Source organism: Anguilla anguilla, chromosome 4 (genome assembly GCF_013347855.1).
Source record: "Anguilla anguilla isolate fAngAng1 chromosome 4, fAngAng1.pri, whole genome shotgun sequence".
In the NCBI taxonomy this organism is placed as follows: domain Eukaryota; kingdom Metazoa; phylum Chordata; class Actinopteri; order Anguilliformes; family Anguillidae; genus Anguilla; species Anguilla anguilla.
In genome coordinates, this window is record NC_049204.1 from 59,913,373 (window position 1) to 59,935,558 (window position 22,186).

At 43.9% G+C, this 22,186-nt stretch overlaps 1 protein-coding gene across 2 annotated transcripts in view; it reads left to right on the plus strand.

The window, feature by feature from the left end:
* Window positions 1–22,186, plus strand: part of pik3r3b (phosphoinositide-3-kinase, regulatory subunit 3b (gamma)) — a 137,013-nt gene that overhangs the window by 100,201 nt on the left and 14,626 nt on the right. Inside the window, exon 1 of one of the 2 annotated variants that reach the window (XM_035414179.1) lies at window positions 17,923–18,418. The exons of the other annotated variant lie outside the window; for it this stretch is intronic. Within the exon in view, the coding sequence (XP_035270070.1) occupies window positions 18,310–18,418 (109 nt within the window). The 5' untranslated portion in view covers window positions 17,923–18,309. Of the gene's footprint in view, window positions 1–17,922; window positions 18,419–22,186 lie in introns of those variants that run through there. 2 annotated transcript variants of the gene reach the window in all.

Sequence of the window (22,186 nt, forward strand, 5' to 3'; positions counted from 1 at the left end):
GGAAGAGGTCAGGGGTGTAGGTCACCGCGCGCGGGGAGCATAAATCCTGTGCCCCCCCCCTGCATGACAATGGGGGGCACTCTTACCGCACGTAAATAACGACGCCATTGTTGCGAAAATTGTGCCCTGCGTCCGAGCGATAAGCCAAATATAGTCATAGCTGTGCTTTAATAGCGCTGTGCTGGGGAGCATTATCCTTTATCTGTGTCAGAGCCGCCGCTCCCTTTTAATTATTAATAGCCAGGCCAGGCCATTTTTCCTCCTTCTTTTATTTCTGCTGTCCGTCCTGCCATTCGGCTTTTGTGAAAACTCGGGTTCGATCCCCGATTTATTTGAAAACCATTGTAGTCACGGCAATAGTCGATGTCACGCGTGCATGGTACTGCTGTCATATTGTTGCTAGCAAAAAAAATAAATAAATAAAAATTATAATTATTTCAATGGCTCTCACAACAAGAGAAGACGTGGGACAAAAGCATCAATGAACTGCCTCGGTGATTGAATGCGGCTCCTGTTTAATTGCTGTGTTGTGTAAATGCTTTAATATACATGCCTAATCTTAGTAGCACTAATGGAAAAGGTTAGCTCACCTTTGATATAACTGCAACCTTGATGATTCATCAGACCTTCCTGCTTCTACAATCATTTCCTATATATAATTTTATATCATGTGGAGCAAGTAAAGTGATTTTGTTTTTCAGATTAACTTCTGCATTTCTTCTGTAAGATTTTTTATTTTATTTTTTGAAGTTTTTTTTAAAATAAACATATAAATAATTTAATTTGGTTGTGGCTCAATCAAAACCGGATCAATCTTCAATCACGCTTTGTTTGTTGTGGCACAATGAGGCGCATCCGTTCGGGTGTGAGTAAAGAGAGGTGTTTAGCAGATGTCAGTCTTTCTGCTCCTCCGGGGCTGAGAACGTCCCGCGCGCTGCGTTTTTTGTCGTTCGCGCGCGGGAGCGCGACATTCCGAGACGCGCATCCACCGAGCGTCGCGGCGGAACGTGTCACCTGTGCGCGGCTGTCGTCCGCGTGTGTGTTCGGGAGCCTTCGTTCCTACAGCGAGGGATGAAACGACTTGTGATAGAGGAGTCAGTGAGGGACGGAGAGAGAGAGGCAGAGAGTGCGAGAGAGAGAGGCAGAGAGAGAGAGTGAGTGAGTGAGTGAGTGAGAGAGAGAGAGGGAGAAAGGGAGAGCAAGAGAGAGAGGCAGAAAGAGAGTGAGTGAGTGAGTGAGTGAGTGAGAGAGAGAGAGAGAGAGCACTGGGGAAAGAAAGACTTCAGAGTGCATAATGATACCCTGGTTATAAAATCCTGTTGTAGAGGTTTTCTAGTTCTTTTGTCCCACTCATCTTTTTAAAAATAAAATGCTAAGTTCCCAGACCCCGGCTATTTCGAGTGTGTTGTTTTGTGCCTCAGAGTTTCTTTGTTGATCATCCTGTGGGCTGAGGCGCTCCCCACAGCTCCACTGCTGGCCGACCCCGGAGGCAGAGCGGAGGCCGCTCCTAGGCCCGGCCACACAGGGATGCTTCTGGGTAACTGCTGAATGGCTGTGTCATGGTGGTCCAGAAGGAAATGCCCTCTGCACCACAGTCCCTATCTGCATTGTCTAATAGTTTCCTTACCGATGCATATCTTTTATTAGTTTCTAAATTTCCACAGTTGACAAAAAGCCTACCATGGCTTTTGAAGAACTTCAAACCAATTCATCTGAAATTAAAGACCCATAACTCTTCTCACAATTATTTTGAAGGATGTGCAAATTGTCACAGCATTTGTACGTATTACAGAAACAACCTTTACCTATATTGTAAACCTTTCCATTTACTTGTAGTTTACCTATTTTGAATTGCAGAAGTTATCCACCTACATGAAAGTTGTTCAACAATTTATGTTAATGTCGCAATGCCCGGAAATCTAGAACAACTCCTGTTTCATAGACATTTAGCTTTTTTCCCTGAATGATGATGATATTATTATATAGATTTACAAGTAAATTCTTCTGTAACTATGTATTCTTATATAGTGAGAGATAAGTATGTTTTGGAAACTATTGTGTCATATAACAGAAGTATTTCTATTGAACATTAATATTTTCACTGGACATTCCCTGCTGACCTTCATCTTCATCAGTCCTTCATATTTTATTATTGTTTATTTATTCTTATCATTTATTATTCTAAAATCTTATTCTTTTTTATGATGCGTCTTGCTAATATTCTTATTTTGCTTTTCAGTACGCTGTTCGGCGATTGCACCAGCTTATCCCCCCCCCCCCCAAACCCTAACCCCCCCCCCCCCCCCCCGCCTCGCTTGACATTTTCTTGCATCCAGGGACATTGCGGGTCATTGTCTTGTCATTGTTGCGGTACAAAAGCACCAGGCTCATGACAAGAGGTGAAGTCAGCTCAGCTGGTGTCTTTACAGCCCCGTCCTGTATTCAGCTGAGCCTCCCCCACACCCGTCAAAGCCTGCTGCTCTGTCCCAGCTAGCGCAGCGCTAACGGCGAGGTTTAGGGATGCTTAGAGGCCGGTGTACCAGTTGGTTCCCTCTCACAAAAGTCCCGTGCTGTGGCAGTGGGCACCGGGCACGTGCCTGTTGTGGGGTGGCACGTCTTGCGTATGAGAGAAGAACTGAAGATCTGGGCTCTGAGGGTTTAATGCTAGCCTGACTCCAGTATAGGCTTACTAGAGGTACTTAGAAATAATAATCTGCTGCCGAAAACTGCCGACCTCCCTAACTGCTGACCTTCAGCCTCACATGCCACACGCTTCCTCACAAAAGAAAAAGTAATCCACTCACTGTGCCAGAAGACCCAGACCAATTGCATGTCAATTACTCTTAATCTTGCGTGGGTAAGTCCACATTTATTTCATAGATAAAAAAAGCCAAATGCTAAAATTCTACACGTGAAGCTTTGCATATTCTGCGGTGAGCGCTGTACCTGTATTTGAAGATACCTCAGAATTATTTCGAGAGCATGCTGCTGTAAGGACTTGTTGGGCAAAATTGAAAAAGGTAGCGCATAATTTAAATGGCGGTATTCTGCATTTAGTCACTAAATTCCCTCGTCTGTATCTCCCTAGAGGCTTCGAGGCCAGTGTCAATGGCAGAATGATCCCCTATAGTGACAGGGACATGGGAATTCCCTCTCTGCTCTCTGCCCTCCTGCGCCTCCCTGGGGTCACAGCTGCAGTTTAAAGATGGCCCCCTGGGTTACTGTGTCCAGTGTCCCGTGCCAGCTTCCTCGCCCGTTTTGATGCGTTGGCCCTCGCTGACTTAACGCCAGCTTGTCAGGGGCAGACGGGTTCGGCTCAGAGCCTGGGGAGCAGCGCCGGCAGACCCAAGCTCTGATGTTATGACTGTGCAGTCTGCTCACGGGATAATGATCAAACATTAAATTTGGGGCTCTCAAGCTTTTTGAAATCATCTTACCCCCCCCCCACCCCACCCCACCCCACCCCCCAGAGATAAATACTTTTATCTGTCAACCCACCCATTAAATATAAATGTCCTTGATCATGACTACGGATGGCACGCAGCTGACAGAACGCAAGTGTGTTTTAAAAATGCATAATGGTACTTATGAAAAATAATAATGTAATTGACCTCAAGGTTCACACGATAAATTACTTTACGTGTTCTGTTACATGGTCTGCACAACGATAGGAGATCGCCAAAGAGCTGGTCCTGAAGAGATCCAAGTCTTACATATTAAATTATAAATAAATGTCTTTGGCTTTAGTCTTTTGGGTTTGATTATCCAGAATGGCTTTTATTGTGCTTGAGCTTCCTTTTTTTTATTTATTTGAAAACACCATGCAAAATATGAGGCTCATGCAAAAATGTGAGCCTAGCTCCTGTTCAACTGGCAGTTTGAGCGTACAGAAAGTGAGAACGTGGAGCAAGCTTCGGTTTTCCCTTTGAAAGGGTTTTGGTTGAACTGTCTTATCGTCAGTATAACATCATTGGGTTTTGTTGTCTGAACTGTGGAGCCATAGCATTAGCATGTTTACACGAACATCCCACTGACATCAAAGCTTGCTATCAATAAACTCTCCTTGTTCTTCGGTAAACATTAGTTTATTGAAGAGCCATGGCGTTTATTTATGCACGTACGTGTTGCTCACACCCCCCCCCCCCCCGTCAGAATGAAGTAATTAATCAGTCCGCCGTCCTCGCCCCTTTGATGCCGTGATTTTCCCCGGATCTGTTTGATGTGCGCCGGAACACGCATCTCCGAGCGGATGTGCGCGGGCGGCGGACGGTCGGCTGACCGGGCCCCGCCCCCTGTCCCGCCCTAAAACCCGCCGGCCTGCGGGTCAGCGTCACGCCTGATTTAGCAGAGCCACCGCGCAGGAGGGCCCCCCCCCCCCCCTGCTGAGACAGGCCCCCCTGCTACACGGCGGTAACTAAAAGGGGGCGGCCTGTCTCAGCGGGGGGGGCCTGTGAAGCAGGGGGCCCCTGGCAGGCCACAGAGCTGCCCCGGGTATCAGCGCTCCGGGCTGTGGCTGGCTCCCTACAACGCGGGGGGAGAGAGCAGACAGGAGAGAGCAAGAGAGACAAGAGAGAGAGAGAGGCAGAGAGAGAGAGAGATAGGGAGAGAGAGACAGGGAGACAGAGAGAGAAAGAGAGAGAGAGAGAGACGAGAGAGAGACAAAAGAGAGAGAGGCAGAGAAAGATAGAGAGAGGCAGGATCGCCTGGCACACCATGTGGCTTAGGAAGCAGTCTGTGAGGGATTGCATGCGCGTGACGCTGTGCTCCCCGTGCAGCATGTGCAAATACAGACTGCATCTGTTTGTGTGGTGCTGGCTCAGAGCGAGCAGCTTTGCTTTTGCACGGCTTGATTCCTTAAGGGGGGGGGGGGGGGCATGTGCACATTTGATGTTTGTGTGAGAGTGCCCAGCGGTCAGAGTGTGCAGCCAGTGCAGGCCCATAGACTGCCCAGGCTGCAGAGACCAGCTGGGCAGTCATGTGACCACCGGGAGGTGCTTGTGGGCGGGGGGGGGGGGCCGCTAGAATGCTCTGATCCTGAGTTGGGCCCCAGTGGCTGATGAGCCTGTTCCTCCATCAAAGCCACCGATCCGCACACAAGTGCAGGTCCAGCCTTGTAACGGCCGCGCCGTGCAGGAGCCCCTGGATCATTTTCATTCACGCTGCCGGGGTTTACAGCGGCCATCCGAAGGCATGTATTAAATTATTAATGGAGGAATGTGACGGTGTTAGCACGTACGCTAGCAGGGTGCTAGTGGGAAGAAGAAAAGGAAACAATTCCCGTGACTGTGCATTTTGACGTACGGAATAATGCTCAGGTAAAAGTTCAGCTCCTCACTGTATCCTAACCCATACGTTGTTATATGCTCTGGATACCTTTCTTTTCAGTATCATTTATCAAAGCCTGTAATTCAGAGCCTATGCACTAAACTGGAACTGCTGAATTCCTGGGAATGGAGCTGGCAGCACTGCTGACCTGAGAAACCTCCTTCCACGGAATTCTATGAACCTTCACTCCTCAGATACTCGAAGCGCTGGTGTGATAAGGCCTGCATGCACCACACACGCAGTATCGCAGTCCCTCCCTGTAAATCCACATTCATTTTCCTTCATTAATCCTATTAGTGGAGCATTGAGGGCCCAGGGCCAAGAGAAACTGAGCTTAGCACCGTTCCCCTTGTCCCATTTTGTGTGATTCATTCAGCTTTAACTACTTATTTTTCTCAGATGTTTGTGTACTTACCTACTACAAACTTATCGTATATTGTTCCTGCGTTTTATCCTACAAACTTGTCATATATTGTGCCTGTGTTTTATTTTAGGTAACCATACCGCAAACTGAGGTGATATAAAGTGATGAATAGCTGCATTTATTTGCATGCTTTTCCCTAGTAGTTCTTATTTGTTTGCCCTTAGAAACATTAACATTGTTTTCTGAATGGAGAAGAATGAAAACCTCTCTTCAGGAGACATGGGAATATTTTCAACCCTCTGAGTAGCTTGTACTACTGTGTTGATTACTTTAGAGCAGGGGTAACCAACCCTGTCCCTGGAGATCTACCGTCCTGTAGGGTTCTCTCTCTAACCCTAACAAAGCATACGTCATTGAACAACCAGAGATCTCGTTGAGCTGCTGATTATTTTTGTCAGGTCAGCCGAATTAGGGTCGAAGTGAAAACCTACGTGACGGTAGATCTCCAGGAGCAGGGTTGGTTACCCCTGTTTCAGAGAATCGGCAGCCCGGGTGCTGAGCACGTTTCCAAGTGCTTGCTCTTCTTGATCCCGGGAGGGATGGTCCAGTGTGATTGGCTAAGGCCAGGGCAGAGAGAGAGAAATGCTTCGATAGGGCAGCTGGCCTTGAGTTGAATGCTGTTGTTGGAGGCAGGTGTCAGTCATCCTGTGGATGCTCTGAGGTCATCAACCACCAACTTCAGCTACAGTCTTGAGCCTGGTACATTATAGGCCATTAGAACTGCTCAATTCAAATCCCTATTAATTTTTTTCTAACTCTGTCATTTAAAGCTGGGTTGGGTCCCCTCCCTATGTCCTCAGCTGCACCTGAGGCTTACAAGTCATGGAGGAAAGAGTGAGCAGTATGTCAAACCAGGTGCGATCCCTCTCTGCTAATTGTCCAGGGATACTCCTTAATGATCATTCCCCGGTGTTGCTGTCGAAAGAATATATCTGCCACCATGCTTCTCACTTCCTGTTACATCACCAGTCCGATGTCACCTTGTCCCCATAGAGTGCTGTTGGAAAGTCACGGAAGCTGCAGTCTGAGTGTGCTCAGTGTTTCCTAAAGAGCAATACAAATAAGAGGAATGGATTTTGTGTGAAAAGAAAAACCCTCTGATTTAAGCTTGTGTTTAAGCAATCTTTTTTTTTTTTCTTTTTTTTTTTGAAGTTCAACATAATAACTGTCTTGGTTGGCCTTTTGGTGCCTGAGTTCATCTTTCCAAGGGCACATACATCTTCATCAAATTGGCATTGATAATTGACTTTTAAGCCATGTTTAATAATTTAAGATGGTCTAATGATGTGACGTTCAGTTCACAATGAGTATGGCTTCTAGGTCAATGACACTACTTGTCAGTTGTCATGTGCGGTAGTAACTCTGACTGCCTGTCTGTGGTCCGCTGCCATAAACTGCACTCTATGTGTCTGTGTCCAATCACAGCACGTGCCTCTTCGCTTAACCCACAAATTAATATGGTTTGAGCAGCTACAGATATCCTATCCGAGTTTTAGCATATCAAATTTAGATATTTGCCCTTTTTTTCCCATTCCCATTCCAATTATTTTTTTTCCCATTTTTTTTCCAGCCATATCACTGTCTTCATTTAGCCAAACTTGTCATTGAATTTGATTTTGAGTAGAAAGAAAGAGCCTGTCCTGACCATCTAGTCTGCTTTCACATACATAATCAGTCCTTTTTGTCCCTGCCATAATCAAAGGCAAGTGCACACGGGTAAGTCACACTCTTTAGCTGGGGAATGTTGTTGACTACAAAAAAAAAAAAAACCCCTAACTGCCATATTAGCAAAGCTGATCTGTATTCTGTCACATAGTGACCATTTGACTATTTCTGTAAGAGTTCGTGAGAATGTCTGATTTTGAAGAATAATGGGAACAGAAGAAAGATTAAGATAGTGATCTCCGCAAGGATCTTCTAATCAGTGCAGCCTGACTTGGAAGAAAATGTAGCAGATCTCTTTTTTTTTTCTAAACCGCTTTTTCTTCACCTTCTGCTTGTCTGGCGGTCTTAACCGTTTCCTTCCTGGTTACAGAGGCAGGCTAGTGTTCTCCAGGCCCCTATAGCACTGCAGATCTGCTGCAGTCTGTACCCCAGCATGCCAAGTATTTAGTGTGTTTACAATGCCCACGTCTACACTGTATCTACTAGAATCATGCATGCTTGGCATGAAGATATGTGCGATGAACCTCATAGATTTGTATCCCCCTGCCCCACCCCGACAGGCTGCACTGACAGGCAAACACAGATTACTATAATTAGTCCAGTGGGTCTCTGGGTGATGGCTGCAGATGAACGAGTGAATGCAATATTATGTCATTGGAGGCATATATTTTATAGGCATGTATGTTTTTATGCAGGCAATCACTTTGCAGGTATAAATCGTTTATCAAATCAAGTTTGTAACAAATAAGAAAAGAAGTTCAAAGCTGTGTTTCATTAAAGCATTAAAACTATTCCCAACGTCCTTTCCAAAAGATGCCGTGCGATAATAACTTCTCTGTAGCTGACAACAGCTAGCAAAAGAAAGTGATGCCTGTCTTGCAGTCCAAATATGAATACATTACAAACTGAAAGTTAATGTCATAAAGCGTGTAGGCAATGTGTGCTGTTTGCAGAGATACTGAAAGCTGCTAGCCAAGAATAGCGCCAGAAGGGTGTGTTGGGCAAACTGCATGTTCAGAGCAAGTCGGGGATGGTTCTTGCGATGCCATAAAAATACAAATGCAATGGCCTGCAGGGATCCAGCTGGCTGCTGACTACCCAACTGCACTGAAACTGCTCTTAACGTTGTTGATTAGTGAATGGATCTGCGTGCTTCAGAAATGCATCAAAATGTGTTTCATTCAACATGAGATGGTATCGATGTTATGCCCCTTACAAAGTAGCAGTGCATAAAAGTTTTTTTTTTTTTAAGTTATATTACACTTTACAGAACTAAATTGACCAATGCTTAAAGTATTTCCTGGAACTATACTTTAAAGTATACCTATGAACTACTTCTAAACTGTATCCTAAATTGGTATACTCTAACTGTTTCAGACAGTGATCTTCTGTAAAGTGAAGTGAACGTGCACTTTAAGCACACTGTCTGCGATTTAGATTAGAAAAATGCACTCAAGTCATACTTTTATAAACTTCTTTTCTGTAGGGGCTCATTCCCTCGGAAGCTTGTTCCAAACCCACTGATTTTAGGTGGACCCAACGCAGAAGGAGAGGAGGTGTATTTACTTTTTTACTTTTTAGTCAAGGGTAAGTCTGACATGTTTCATTTTAAAGCAACCTTTTTTTGCACCGGTGATAACAATGAAGAGAATCTATGTATCGCTTAGTAAGACACGATTCCTGGTCCTGGTCCTGTATTTCTGAGTTTCCATCGTATGGTTCTGCATCAGGACGTTGTTAACTCAAATGTTACAGACTAGATAATACCATAGTCTGTGCTCCATTGCGAGGAATGGGGGAAGCGCTTTTCCCAGGTCTTCTCGAGTGGACCCAGAGGGCTGTATCGGTGTCTGCTGGGGGAAAACTCTGTTGCTATGCGCTGGGCAAAGTGTCACACGGGGGCTTGGGTTTCAGACGAGTGCGCTGTGCACTGACAGACACTGGAGCCCACCTGCCTCTCTCCGAAAAGCAGCCGTCAGCGTCTGAGCTGCATTTAGACAAAGGCGTCCCCGTGTGCCAGGAACCCCAGGCTCAGCGAGGCAGGTCTGGGGCAGTAATGCTAGCCCCGTCTGGGAGGAGTTTGGCTCCCCAGTAAGGGTTTGCGGGTACAACGGACGCATCTGGTGGCCATTTTTTAACCAGTCTGACATCCTGAGTCGAATGTGCTTGGCGGTGCTTTGTGTCCAGTCCAAACGCTTGTGTATTTTTGTCGTGGTTGTTTAGAATTTTTTTTTATTTTTTATTTTGTGGCCATTGATCAGTTGTTCTTTCAAGAGTACACAGTTTTTAAAATGCTCATATTTTCCTGCTCTGGTTTGTGTTGCGCAGATGATGTGTGTACAAATACTGGGATGTGTGGCATTCTGCACAAAGCACTAGGCCCTAGCTTGGTCTGTGTTGGAGCCCATTGACAGCGCCAGGGGAAATGTTTCTGTATCTCTTTCCTGGCGCTTCCTGGAATACACCAATTCACCATTCCCATTTCATCAGTGGAAAACATAAGTCATTATTAAACTGATATTTTATATATATTGAATGTAATTAATACTACAGGAAAGACTGGGACCAGTAAATGGTCCTGTCCCCTTAGTTTGGTCTTTACTATCATGATTTTGGATCTCTTTGCTGGAAAAGCGAGGACGAAAAATCCCTAAAAAGTTTATTACATTGAATGCACGTTAACATTTGATTAATTTTGCATTTTATTGGTATAACAGTTCCCAGAGTCTGACTATGGGGTTACACCCTGTGTGTTTCAAAGTTATTGTTTGGCCAGCTGTTTCTCTGGATGTGCTGCTGTTTTTCTTGCATACAGTCTATGAACACATTACAAAAAAACCTCAGACATAGAACAGAAAACCCAGAAGTAATTGTTTTCCACAGGGAAAAAAACAACAACTTGTGAGATCAGTACAGCTACTTCTGCATCTGACAAGCTCAGCTATTGCGTGCAGTCGATCATTCTCTGGGGTGACTTCCAGTACTTTATTGTGTTGTTTCCAGTAACATTTGTGCTGTTAAAAACATAAATTATACGGGAAGCCTCTTGTTAGTGAAACTCAGACACTTGTGTTAGCATGGAAATCCAAGTGAAAGTTCACTAGGTAGTTATGACTGGGCAGATATTTTGAGGCAAACGGCTGGCCAGTGGATACTGCTGAGTACTGTCCTTGTTCAGCCTGAATGATGATTGGTAATGTGCTTCGTCTAGTGACAGACCCTGCATATGTTAGACTCAATATACTTTTGGTAGACTTTTGTCTTAATTTCAGAAGAAATTGAGGGCATACACAGGCACACACACACGCGGACACATACACACACATGCACACATACACACAGCCTGCTCCAGTGATATTGCTTTAGGGTCCACCACTATAAAACCAGATTCCTCATCTCCCTCAGTTTTCATAGAAATTGCCTTTTTGGTTTTGAGGTTTCATTGGATACGCCTCCATTATATACTTACTTTTTCATTTTCAGTTACTACAGTGGAATGACCAAACCCTGTGGGTTTTTCACCGCAAACTTTTTTTTGAGCCATCAAGTTTTTAAACTATATCTTTCAAGACTTCATCTAAGGATCTAATTGAGCTGTACAGTGTAATTGCAAGTTTAAAAACTGGAATCTTTTGGCAACCCAGAGTCACAGAGAACATCTTTCTATACTAACTGTGCTATCTATACTATATTAGCTCTCTACTTCAACTCCAGAGTGCTCCACAACAGAGGCCATGCTTTCACATTACGCCCTTTCTCACTGCACGTAAGCAGGACAACAAGAACGCACATGAAGCACCAGCACCACTTCCTGCTACGATTTGTTATTGATTTCAGCTTTGCAGTGTTTGAATGATTTCGTCAAATGGATGATAGTGACTGTTGTCTGCTGGAGTTATCTGTGTCCAAGGCCTTCAGAACAATGTGTGGCTGAGTGAGGAGGGTGACGGGGAGGGAATTAGGACTAGCATGTGGAACATGCACCTCAATGGGAATGCATATCTAAGGGTTACCAACATTGCAGGCGGCCCATGATGCATTGTGGCAGTCTGTCTGAGAATGACCCAACTGCCCCCACAAATTTCTGTGCTGGTAGTGTAAACACCAGCCATTTCCATGATGCACAAGGCCCAAGCAGCCGTAAGCTGCCATGTTTGTGTAAACTGCTCCCTTTGTTCACGGTGTTTGGAAATAGTCTGTTATCTCTACGGGGAAGGCCCCGGGGTAGACAGGGTCAGCAGATGTGACGTTTCTTTTGCGGACGTGACTGCACATTTTTGTCAAGGACTAATTTAAGTATTTCTTTCACCCGAACTAAAACTCTCAGAGGCATTATCTAATGTACAGCGATCTCAATGCGTTATGCTGTGACCAGAAATAAGTGAAACTTGAGGTATGTGTGATATTATATTTAAAAATGGATTGTTCCTCTGTTGTGAAGTGGCGTCTACTCAATAGTCACATGTCACACACTCCCTTTGGATGTCAGAAGACCCGGGTAAATCATTTTCACTAAATGTGTGGACGCTACATCAGCAAGCAATCTACAGTGTGACTGTAAACAAAAAAAAACCCTTACTGTGAAAGTTGCTGCCACTAAAAGCAAATTAAACAGCTGCTAAACAGACATGAATAATTTAATACCTGCAGTTTTATTTGTTCAGTTACAGAAAGCCAAAACACAGATGTATGGAACAGATCAGGTAAAACTGATCCATTGTTTTTGACAGAAATGCAGTATCATAAGTCTCTTCCTGCAAGGCTCTGCTGCAGTAGCTTCCCTGAATATAAAGATGACCAACCATGTTTATCCTATAACTGCTGTGGGATATCAAAGCAAGTAAACACCCATGGGCTTCATTTTGAGCATGTCGGTTAGTTTGAGTGTTCAATTTACAAGCTATGGTACCTTTGCAGTATCCTGCCTGGTTTGTTGGTATCGCTGTTTTTGGTGGAATATAGCCTTTAAGCAAACATTTTTAAAAAGTGTTCAAATTTTTGTTGAGAATAAATGCAGTCTATATTTGTGCACGCAGTGATGTCCCATTGGATTTTGTCTGCTGCCATGGCCAACGTCATGTTTGTCGAAATTTGTTGTGTGGTCCTTATAAATTAGTAGAATGATCCGAGTGAGAACCTTTCCATTTTTTGGCAAGTTGTTCAAGTTCATTATCCATTATTTTCATTCTGTGACTCAGCCGGCCAGGAACACCCTCTCGATCTCCATCACAGATATGAGCACAGCGAATGCCCCTATCCAAATGTGAGGTTATCTCCTGTTTCAGTGCATATACTGTGTCCGTGTCTACTCTCCTTTCATTCAGCACCTGTGCTTGCAGTCGTATAATATTTGAATGGCATACAAATAAAGCAGGGACAGATGTAAATTCAGGTAAAGTGTCTCCCTGTGTGCATGCCACCCTCGGCCATGCAGTTGAAAAGGACTGCAGTGCATTCTGCAGTGTAATGAAGGCAAACGGGTCCTACACTCAACCTGCAACCCGCTCTTTGGTGCATCGGTATGGAACTTCTTCAGTCAGAACCATTACGTCTTCAATCATTTGTGAATTTTGTTAGTATTTCATGCTCTCTTTTTTTTATAAATTGGACGGTTTCTCGCAATGATTAATAATTAATTTCTTGCTGAAGACAAACCTGTCTTTGAGAACACGGCCTGTACAGTCGGTTCTATAGTAACATATTGAAGCTATGGGAGGCAGTGGGCCAGCTAGGTCACTGAAACAATCTGTCCCGATCTACAGGCTTCTATGAAGTGTACAAAGCCATGGGGTTTGATTTCCTCAAAAATCAGACCTTTTGAACTCTAAAAACTAAAACTAAACTAAAACCAGCAAACCCACTTTTAAAACTAAAACTAAACTGAAATTGAAATCAAAATTGAAAAATAAATTTTAAAAAATAAAAAATTGTGAATACTAATCGGTATTATTCAGATAGGTTAGTTAATTTAATTAAAACCAGTATTCATGTCTGTAACTACTTTAAATGATTTTGCATAAATAATGAAACATTCTAAATAGAGACATCTCTGCATGTACCTTTACACATATTTTTATCGTACCTAAGAACCAATTCAAATAAGAAAACAATTTCGATGATGAATGCGAAAATGTTTGTGGAAGCATTTTTCAGCACAGTTAACGATCACTCTGATTGTATGCATGTTTTATGAATGAGGCCCATTGTTCTCTTAGTGACACACAATGTTTACATTTTAGAACATTTTATTTTAAAAGACAGGCAGCAGGTACTGATTAAAATATCTGAGTTAAGTTTTTGCTGTTTGCTTTTGATCTTATCGGGGTTATGGATTGCTGTACAGCAGGTATTAGTGCATGATTAGAACTGTGTGTTCACGATCACATCCAAGTTGAGATACCTTACGTCTGTACTTTTCCATTTTCCCAAGTCACTCAAGCGGTACCCTTCCAGAAAAGAAAAGCTTAAACAAACAGCTTTTTTTCCTGAGGTGTGTCTGACCTGTTAAAATATAATGCTGAGCCATGTAACCCTGGAGCACTGACAGGTGAAGGGGCATTCACAAATACAGGAATGTTTGGGGGGGGAGGGGCAGGTATATTAAGAGGTTGGGTGAGAGGTATAGAAAAAAAAAAAGAAACTAAAAGCCGTCCAGCGAAAATGCAAAGCGATGGCTGAGAAAGCAAAAGAGTTAAATGGAGAGAGAGAGAGAGAGAGAGAGATGTTGCCAGCTCATTACAGGGTGTCACCGGAGTATTGCATCAGTCCACGCGGGCCGCTCACGTTGCAGGATGACATCACCCGGTTGGCGGTGTGGACATGAGCGCTGAGCATCTGCAACCCTGGAGACAGGCAGAGAAGTGTGTTCCGGGGGGGGGGGGGGGGGGGGGGTGATGTAGGGGGGGGGGGGGGGGTTGCTGTTGCTGCCTGCTTTTCCTCAGGTATCCTTCCACTGGCTGTTGCAGAGAGACAGGGGAAGGATAGCTGTGCCGAAAGCGGGGCGGGGTGTCACTGCATGGCACTCCGTAATTAACGCTTTGCTGCGCGTTACAGAGGACGAAACCGCTGCAGAAACACGGCGCCGCAGATCAGCGCTCACAGCGGCGACGTAACGCACTCAGATTCAAGTGAATCCGCGAAGCAATGTCGCTGGAGTAGTGCACAGTTTAGAACCCTACCAGAGCCTTGTAATTTCCCTGAAGATTGCCTAAATCTATGAAGCTGAATAGAACTCAGAGACTCAGAGACCCCTTGGTGAAGGCGTCTTCACAATGTCCTCCTGACGTAAGCCAATCAGGAGCTGGAAACATTGACACGGGATCACGTTGCTGTCAAAGTATTAAATACCCTGGTCTAGAACATGTCTTTATTTTAGTAACTATAATGTGACTCTGACAATTACAGCAGGTGTAACATTTATACACACAACATTTATGCACTTGTTGCACTCTGGAACTGGATACCCAGGGAGAGAGACTTGACTTTTAGCTTTTAAGCCCTGTCCATAAATCCAGAATCCTTACTTTGGACCATTTGTGTCCACTGTTTTGAAAAGAAGATATTTAAAGCAGTTTTATCACTATCTGGGGTGTGCTTGTCCCTCCAGACATCCCTTGCAGTGGCCAGTAGGTGTAAGCCACCTCAGCGAGATTTATTCAGACGCTTTCAGATATCACATTTCCACCGAGAGAGCAATTCTCATTCTGTCTGTAAGAATCTTCACTACAAAAAAAAATCTTGTCTCAATGTCATTTGTGGTACATTGAGGAAAGAAAGAGAAAAAAGATTGTTACATTTTCTGCATGCATATTGTCACGTAAATAATGCTAAAATATTAATATTTCAGACCTGAGATGTTTGTGTACAATGTTCCCTTTCCTCGTGTTCACATAATGCTTTGTTGTTTCCTAAATATTAAGCTAGAGTTCAGCTGTGCGGTGCAGGCTATTCACATCTTCGGATAAAGTGTGCCTTCAACTGCGTTCACCCCCAGCCCCAGACAAAACATGAAAATGCTGTAGATAATCAGCCCCATAAATAACTCAGTCAGAGATATGTCACACCGAAAACAGACTGTCAGCACATTGCAGGCCCGGAAAGTGAACCGCAGGACCTCTCCGTATGCAGCAACATATGCTCTGTGCTGTCTGTCTGCAAAGCCACAAGTCCTTTGTATCCTTAAAACTCGCGTCCCCTTTTTCTCTCGAATTTTCTCACGATCGGGAATCGGTTGGTTTGGTCTTGTAGCCAGGCAGACTAGAATCTCTCTTATCATTTACTCATGCCTGCCCCTAGGGCATAAGCGCAAATGCCAAATTTACAAGTCTAAAAGTCTTTTACACACGACGAACAGTGCAATTGCAATATTTGTGATTCTTGCATGCAACCAGAAGTCTCTCTGGTGTCTGAATCAATGCCTTGTTTCTGCAATCAGTACGAGGAGGATGTGAAGCCATGTGTACAGATAAAGGGGTTAGGAAAATCTGCACCTTCATGCAGATTAAACTGGCTCCATGTGAAAACTGTCTGCGTTGTCCCCATTTTTGTTTTTTTAAGACATTTCGTTCTCCATTTACAATTCTCTGCCATTTCAGGGCAGTTTTTTTTCAGTTGAAAACAAATTGTGATGACCCTATCTGCCCTGACTGCCTGTGGTGCATATAATAATCGGTGTAATAGGGCAGAGTCTTGGACAGTTGATTGTGTTAATTTGAAATGTTGCCACACCATTTATGTGATTGTAACATGATAGAATTATCTTTTTCATATTTTACATTCATTTGCACACAAAAATGCTAAACTTGAAACAACTGTAAAAACAATTTCACAGCTTGTCATGTGCATATGTTTGTACACCAGTGTTTTTTGTTACTTGACTAAATGAACAAGATGTCTTAGCACATGGACCGATTTCTAGGATGTATTAATAGCTACGTAAAAGACACTCTGCTTTTGGATTTATTCTAAGTTCAGTGCTGCTGTGGTTTGTGCAGTCATAGTCACAATACCAACAGATGAACACCTATATCCCGAGATGGATTTCTACCCAGTTGGGCTCATAAGTTACATGCATTTACAACTGAATATATAGGTATATTATAAAAGTAAATGCACTGTATAGTGCCATAACTTTGTGTTCTTTGTTTAACCAGCTGTACTTTGAGTATACAGGGGCAGAGCTGATTAATTTTTTCCCATGGTTCATGAGGATTATGGTCATGTCACGAGTCAGTTCCTGGTCATTGTTACAGATCCATCTGTCCACGTAGCTCTGTGGAGGAGACCGTGACAATTAAGTAAGTTTGACACACTTGACAGTGTCTGTGTGGCAGGCACAAGCCATCTGTGAGCCTTTACCCCGTATGCTGTTTGATTCACTGGCTAACAACTATGGCTGGTACACTGACAAGGGAATATTCCCTTCTTTTTTTTTTTTGACTGACATATTAGACAGATCAGGACAACAAAGGGCTGGGGGTTGTGTGTTCTGGGGACAAGGGCAGATTGGAGGCCAGACATATTGTCAACTGAAGTAGGCCACCACACCTCTATTTTTAATCAGTGTACAATCATCAGAAAAGGTTTGTGTGCATAATCTTCAAATATTACCGTACAGACACATACAAATAATCAGCTACGATTATGCAGAAGGGACATTTCTGGTCTCATTTTTAATAGTCTTCGCTGCAACTTTATTTGCCCTATTGCTTATGTAAATAAATATTGTGTACATAAGTGGTGTTACATAAAATTATTTTCGAATTTTTCACATTTGATGTAATCTTTTATTTGACTTTATTTAACCAATATTAATCCACCTAACATTTATTTTAATGTTGCCAATATTGCTGAAGAATTGTGTGGGAAATATATAGCCTGAATGTTTTGTACGTGCATTCGTGCATGAACTAGGGTAGTCGTGTCCAGAATACAACAGCGGAAACCCCTCTGTCACATCACTCCTGTTTTTCCAAATGGCCCGGATCCCTTTGTCCCTCATAGTAACTGTTTCGACCAATAGTGCTTTGACTTCCGCTTTCCTAAGCTGTTCATTGGCTAGAAATAGGCATGCGGTTTCTAGCATCGCTACGTTCACCGTTTCGTTCAAAAAAAAAAAACGGAAAGACAAAGAGGCAAACTCCGATTTTGGCAACAGAGTTTGAGAAACATTCCTTTCTCATTGGCTCCCAAATCCAGAGCCTGCGTACTGCACGGCACTGGCCTCCGCAAGCAATCGGAGATGAGACATTCCATTTTAGACTGAAGCTAGGGGGGTTTAGAAATGATGTCACTAATGTTTGAAATAATTTTTCATCTGATACGTACAATGCACAACGAATAAAGTTCGCCATAATATTAAAGTAATAGTTCATTTTACATATGATCTAAAGTAAAACTATTTGGTCTCTGACAGTTCGACAAATTATTTTAACGCTGTCATTGTTAGAGAATATCCCCCCTCTCAGCTACGCTCAAAGTGGTTGTGTCGGCATGATGTGAAAGGTTGCTTGCTGGCTGTAGAGCCCTGAAAATGAAGACCACAGTTAGGTCTTTAGAGAACGGAGTAGATAGTAGAGCTGGCATCTACTTTCTGTTCTGTAGAACTGATAGATTTTGTATATGTCCGGAAAAGTATAACATTGAAGCCTGGTGCTTTTACATATTCAACCAAACTTAGTTATTTATTCTGAAGCGGGAATTCAGATTAGAGACTTAAGTTTAGCCGGCAAAGTACTACGTTAGCTAGTGTAGAAGCTAGCAAGCTAGAGCTATATTAAATCGATCAAGTATTTTTGAAGCTACATTTTCCGTTCACCTTGCAAGAGAGATATATACTTTTCTCTATTCGTTCGGAGAGACGTAGGGGGTGTGTGACTTGTCAGTGAAGTTAAACAATGTACAACACCGTCTGGAATACGGAAAAAGAAGATGATGATTGGAGAGACATGATGATGCCGTATTCCACAGAATTAATATTCTACATTGAAATGGACCAACCTCCAGGTAGCGTACGATTTATTATATAACACTGAATAGTGCATCAAGAACAATGTACATCAGGGGCAATTTCGCATATGGGTCGAATTACACAAACTTATAGCTAGCCTAGCGACTGTCACTGGTGCGCCTTTGTATCCTGCTGCTAGCAACCAAGCTACGATGGGCTAGCTAATTATGTAATGAATGTGGCGCCATGAATTGTACGAACATTTGCGTGCCGTTTTCGTTGTATAACCTAGATAGACTAATACCTAACTATGTAAGTTAATTTAGCACAGATATCTATTTTTATGTTGCATCTAGTATGTTTTTTTCCTCTACGTTTCAATGCAGGTCATTCGACTTGCTAGCTAGCTAGGTGTCTTTCGCCATTGTCAGTCAGTCGGTCAGTTTCTAGTTTGAAAGACAGTTTGCTAGCAAAGTAACGTTAGCTAGCTTGCTGTAACGTACATCATCATACGTTGCTAACGTTTGCTAGTTGGTGTGTAGCCAGTTTGTTAGCTAAGAGCAACTATTCTGTTCTATAACAATTGCATCTCCTCATCTCCTTACTTACTTTCTTTTACTTTGCAGTCTAAGCTGTTGCATTTTTCACATGCACAGACAACGGTATCCATATATTTATGTCTCTAAAGCTTTAATGTGCAGCTTGTATCAAATCCAGGTTTTCTCCCTTGCAGAATATTCATATGAAATTGCTGAGTGAAGTGTTAACTAACTTTGCAGGCTAACGTTACAACAGCAAACCATCCAGACTAATTTGTAAATGGCTCGCTATAAGAAATCTAGATTTCATAGCTTGGAAAGTGCACGGAAATCTGTACGTTACAAAAAACAAATTGCGAGAATGAGCTGTTCGTACTAAAGTAGTATTCGATTAAATCCCTTTCTTTGTAGTCCACTTGGCTGTCGTTGACGTTGGTTAACGTTAGTTAACTCGTAATATTACAATACTTTTTGAAACGAGAGGAATGATGGAGCCATAGACTGGAATCTAGATAAATTCAATTTAATCTTTATTTAAGTTGTATGTGTGCAATGTAGCTTGTCTTATTTCGTTTTAGCCTGGTACCGCAGGCTTGCTAGAGGTGTTGAACATATTAGATTTTTGTCGTCTTTGTCCTCTTGTCCTGTTGTTATTAATAAATGAATTGAATTTCTGGGTAGTTAATATTCTAGTCATTGTACATCGTAATCGTCTTTATTATTGTATCACCTATCTAAGGTTAGATGCCCAGCTAAATACCCGAATTGCGTTTCCAGTGTCATAGCGATGGGGGAGGGGAGTGTGATTTGAACAGAATTCGTTAGCTACAAGTCAGTGAGCAGAACCTTCCATTGAATCCAGCAGTGCTACCGACAATAACGTTAGTTCTTTTAAAGTGTGGCGCAACATATTAATAAGTTAGAATTTCAACTACGTCGCGTTTTTACCTTTGTCTTTGAGCACAAGCTTCATTTCATGCGTCCCTGATTTAAATTAGTCGTATACTAAATGGAGGCGCAGTTGAATTATATTCTTTGTGTTGCATCGCCTGCAGCTTATTTTCCCATTAAGAGGACGACTTCTAGTGTCTGTTTCTTTAGGAATTATTTTTTTATTTAGGCTTTGTGATCGGACTGTTGTAATGTCTTGAATCAGTCCGTATGCGGCTAACCTGTCTTCTACTTTAATGCACAAAAGGTCTCAAGTGCTTTGACTACCTACCAGTCTTGACGAAACGGTCCCTAGTGGCGAGGGGTAGCGCACTCTCCGTATGTTTTCCTCCTTGTGAGGATGGTATGTTGGGAATGATTTTTTTTATTGATATCTAGTGTAGCTTGATGATTTCTATACTTCTATATTGTAATGCATTTAAAACGGCTGGGTTTCTCAGTTTCCATTGGTGCATGAGTTCTTTTCAGTAATGCATTTGTGCACAGGACCTGCAGATTAGTGAATGCTTTGTCATACCCTTTTCTGCCAATCCCAACAGTAATATAGCCATTATATACATTAACATGCAATGCACCTGTACCCTGGAAAAATATTGTTAGTCAACCAATCAAGTTGTTACTTCCGGTAATATAACAAATTGTTTGTTGATATATAACGAAACAGTTCTGGAAAATTGCATGTGTCAGTTTTGATCACCCCTGCATGTGTTACCTTTTCAATAGACATGTGTGGCATATTTAAGTGCACCTGACTTACTGTAAACCTCCAGAGTTTTTTAAGATGCTCGTTCCTATCTCTAGCATTACGTCCATCTCTTTAGGTCCGTTTGCAGGGCACAGGCAGACCAGTGGCCGTGGAGCCACTTGCAGGGTTAAAATGAATAAACCGGAGTTTTGCATTCAAAACTCTCTGCAGTGGCTTGTTTCTGCTCGTCTTGGCTCGACACTCGTTTGAATCTCCCAGCGTATGAAAGCGAGAGAGCTGCAGCGCACCGGGCAGCAGGAAGGAGGAGTGAAAAGCAGGATTCCTCTGTTGCCTGAACGAATATAAGCCCCGTCCGATCGGGCTGCACATTAATCTTGTCGTCCGTTGTCACGGGGCTGCGCCCCTCTGCGTGGAGCTCTGTGAGAAGGAGGGGAGACGAGGCTTTTGGAAAGGGGGCCGCTTCCCCGTGAAAACCAGCCTGCCTCTGCGAGGCTTGGCCCGCTGCCTAGCCTAGCCGCGGGCTTCGCGTTTCAGAGACAATGCAAAGGAAGAGCCTTGCTTGTCCTCTCTCTCTCTCTCTCTCTCGCGCGTTTGTCCTCGCCACAGACTCTGTGGCTTCTTTCTGCTAGGCTTGTGGTTAGACGACCCCCCCCCCCCATCCCATCCCATCCCATCCCATCCCACAGCGAGGGCTGAGGTCCTGCAGATGTTCATTAGAATATTTATTACAGTGGAATTGTAATGTGAAAGGGCTGGTGGTGGTGGTGGTGAGGAGGAGGAGGAGGAGGAGGAGGAGGTAATCCGGGCCCCGGTGCCGGTGCTGCTCAGCCGGGCTTCACCGTTTCCTCTTCGGCCTCTTTGTTCCGCGGCCCTGGCCCGATTAGCACAGGTGGAGCGCGGGCGCTGGCTGCCTGCCTTCAGTCTCCAACGGCAACTCCGCGATGGGGGGAGGGGGGCGGGGTTCAGGGGTCACTGCTCTGGATTTATGCGTTCGCTCGTCAAACAGAAAGCAGCGGCAGTATCTTCCTCTCTGTTACCGCTGGGTAGTGAATCGTAGGGGAAGTCTATGATTTATTTACACATTAGTTCCGTTGCTCTCACTGCTCATGTGTGTGGCCTTTGTTTGCGGTTAAGCTGTGTCAGTAAAGGGTGTGCTGTGTGTGTGTGTGTGTGGTTTCAGTGTCTCGGTGCGGTTCACTTGGAGGCGTTCAGTCCTGAACACGTAACTCTTGTGCTTGGAAGGCAGCTCTGTCAGCTGAGCGGCTCTTGGGCCGGCCGCTGACTGCATTTCGCTGCGAGAGAGGCCCTCTCTTTGTCCTGAGCGGGTCACAGGAAGCCGCGACGTGGGAGGAGGAAGGCTCCGCGTTCGGGCACGTCCTCCCCCAGACCTCCGCAGTCTGCCGCCAGCGTGCTCAGGTCCTCGTCCCGTCGGACATGGACTGCATTTATATAGCGCTTTTATCCAAATATGGCGGACATGTGGAGGTCTGTTGAATTCCGAAAGCGGCGTTTGTTTAGTTTTTCTTCTCCGGCGAGTTGCGTGTTAATAATAGGCCCGGCTTTGGGACGGAGCTGCAGTCTTCCTCGTTCCACTGATACTCCCGTTTGTTTGTTTTGGGGGGTTTTGT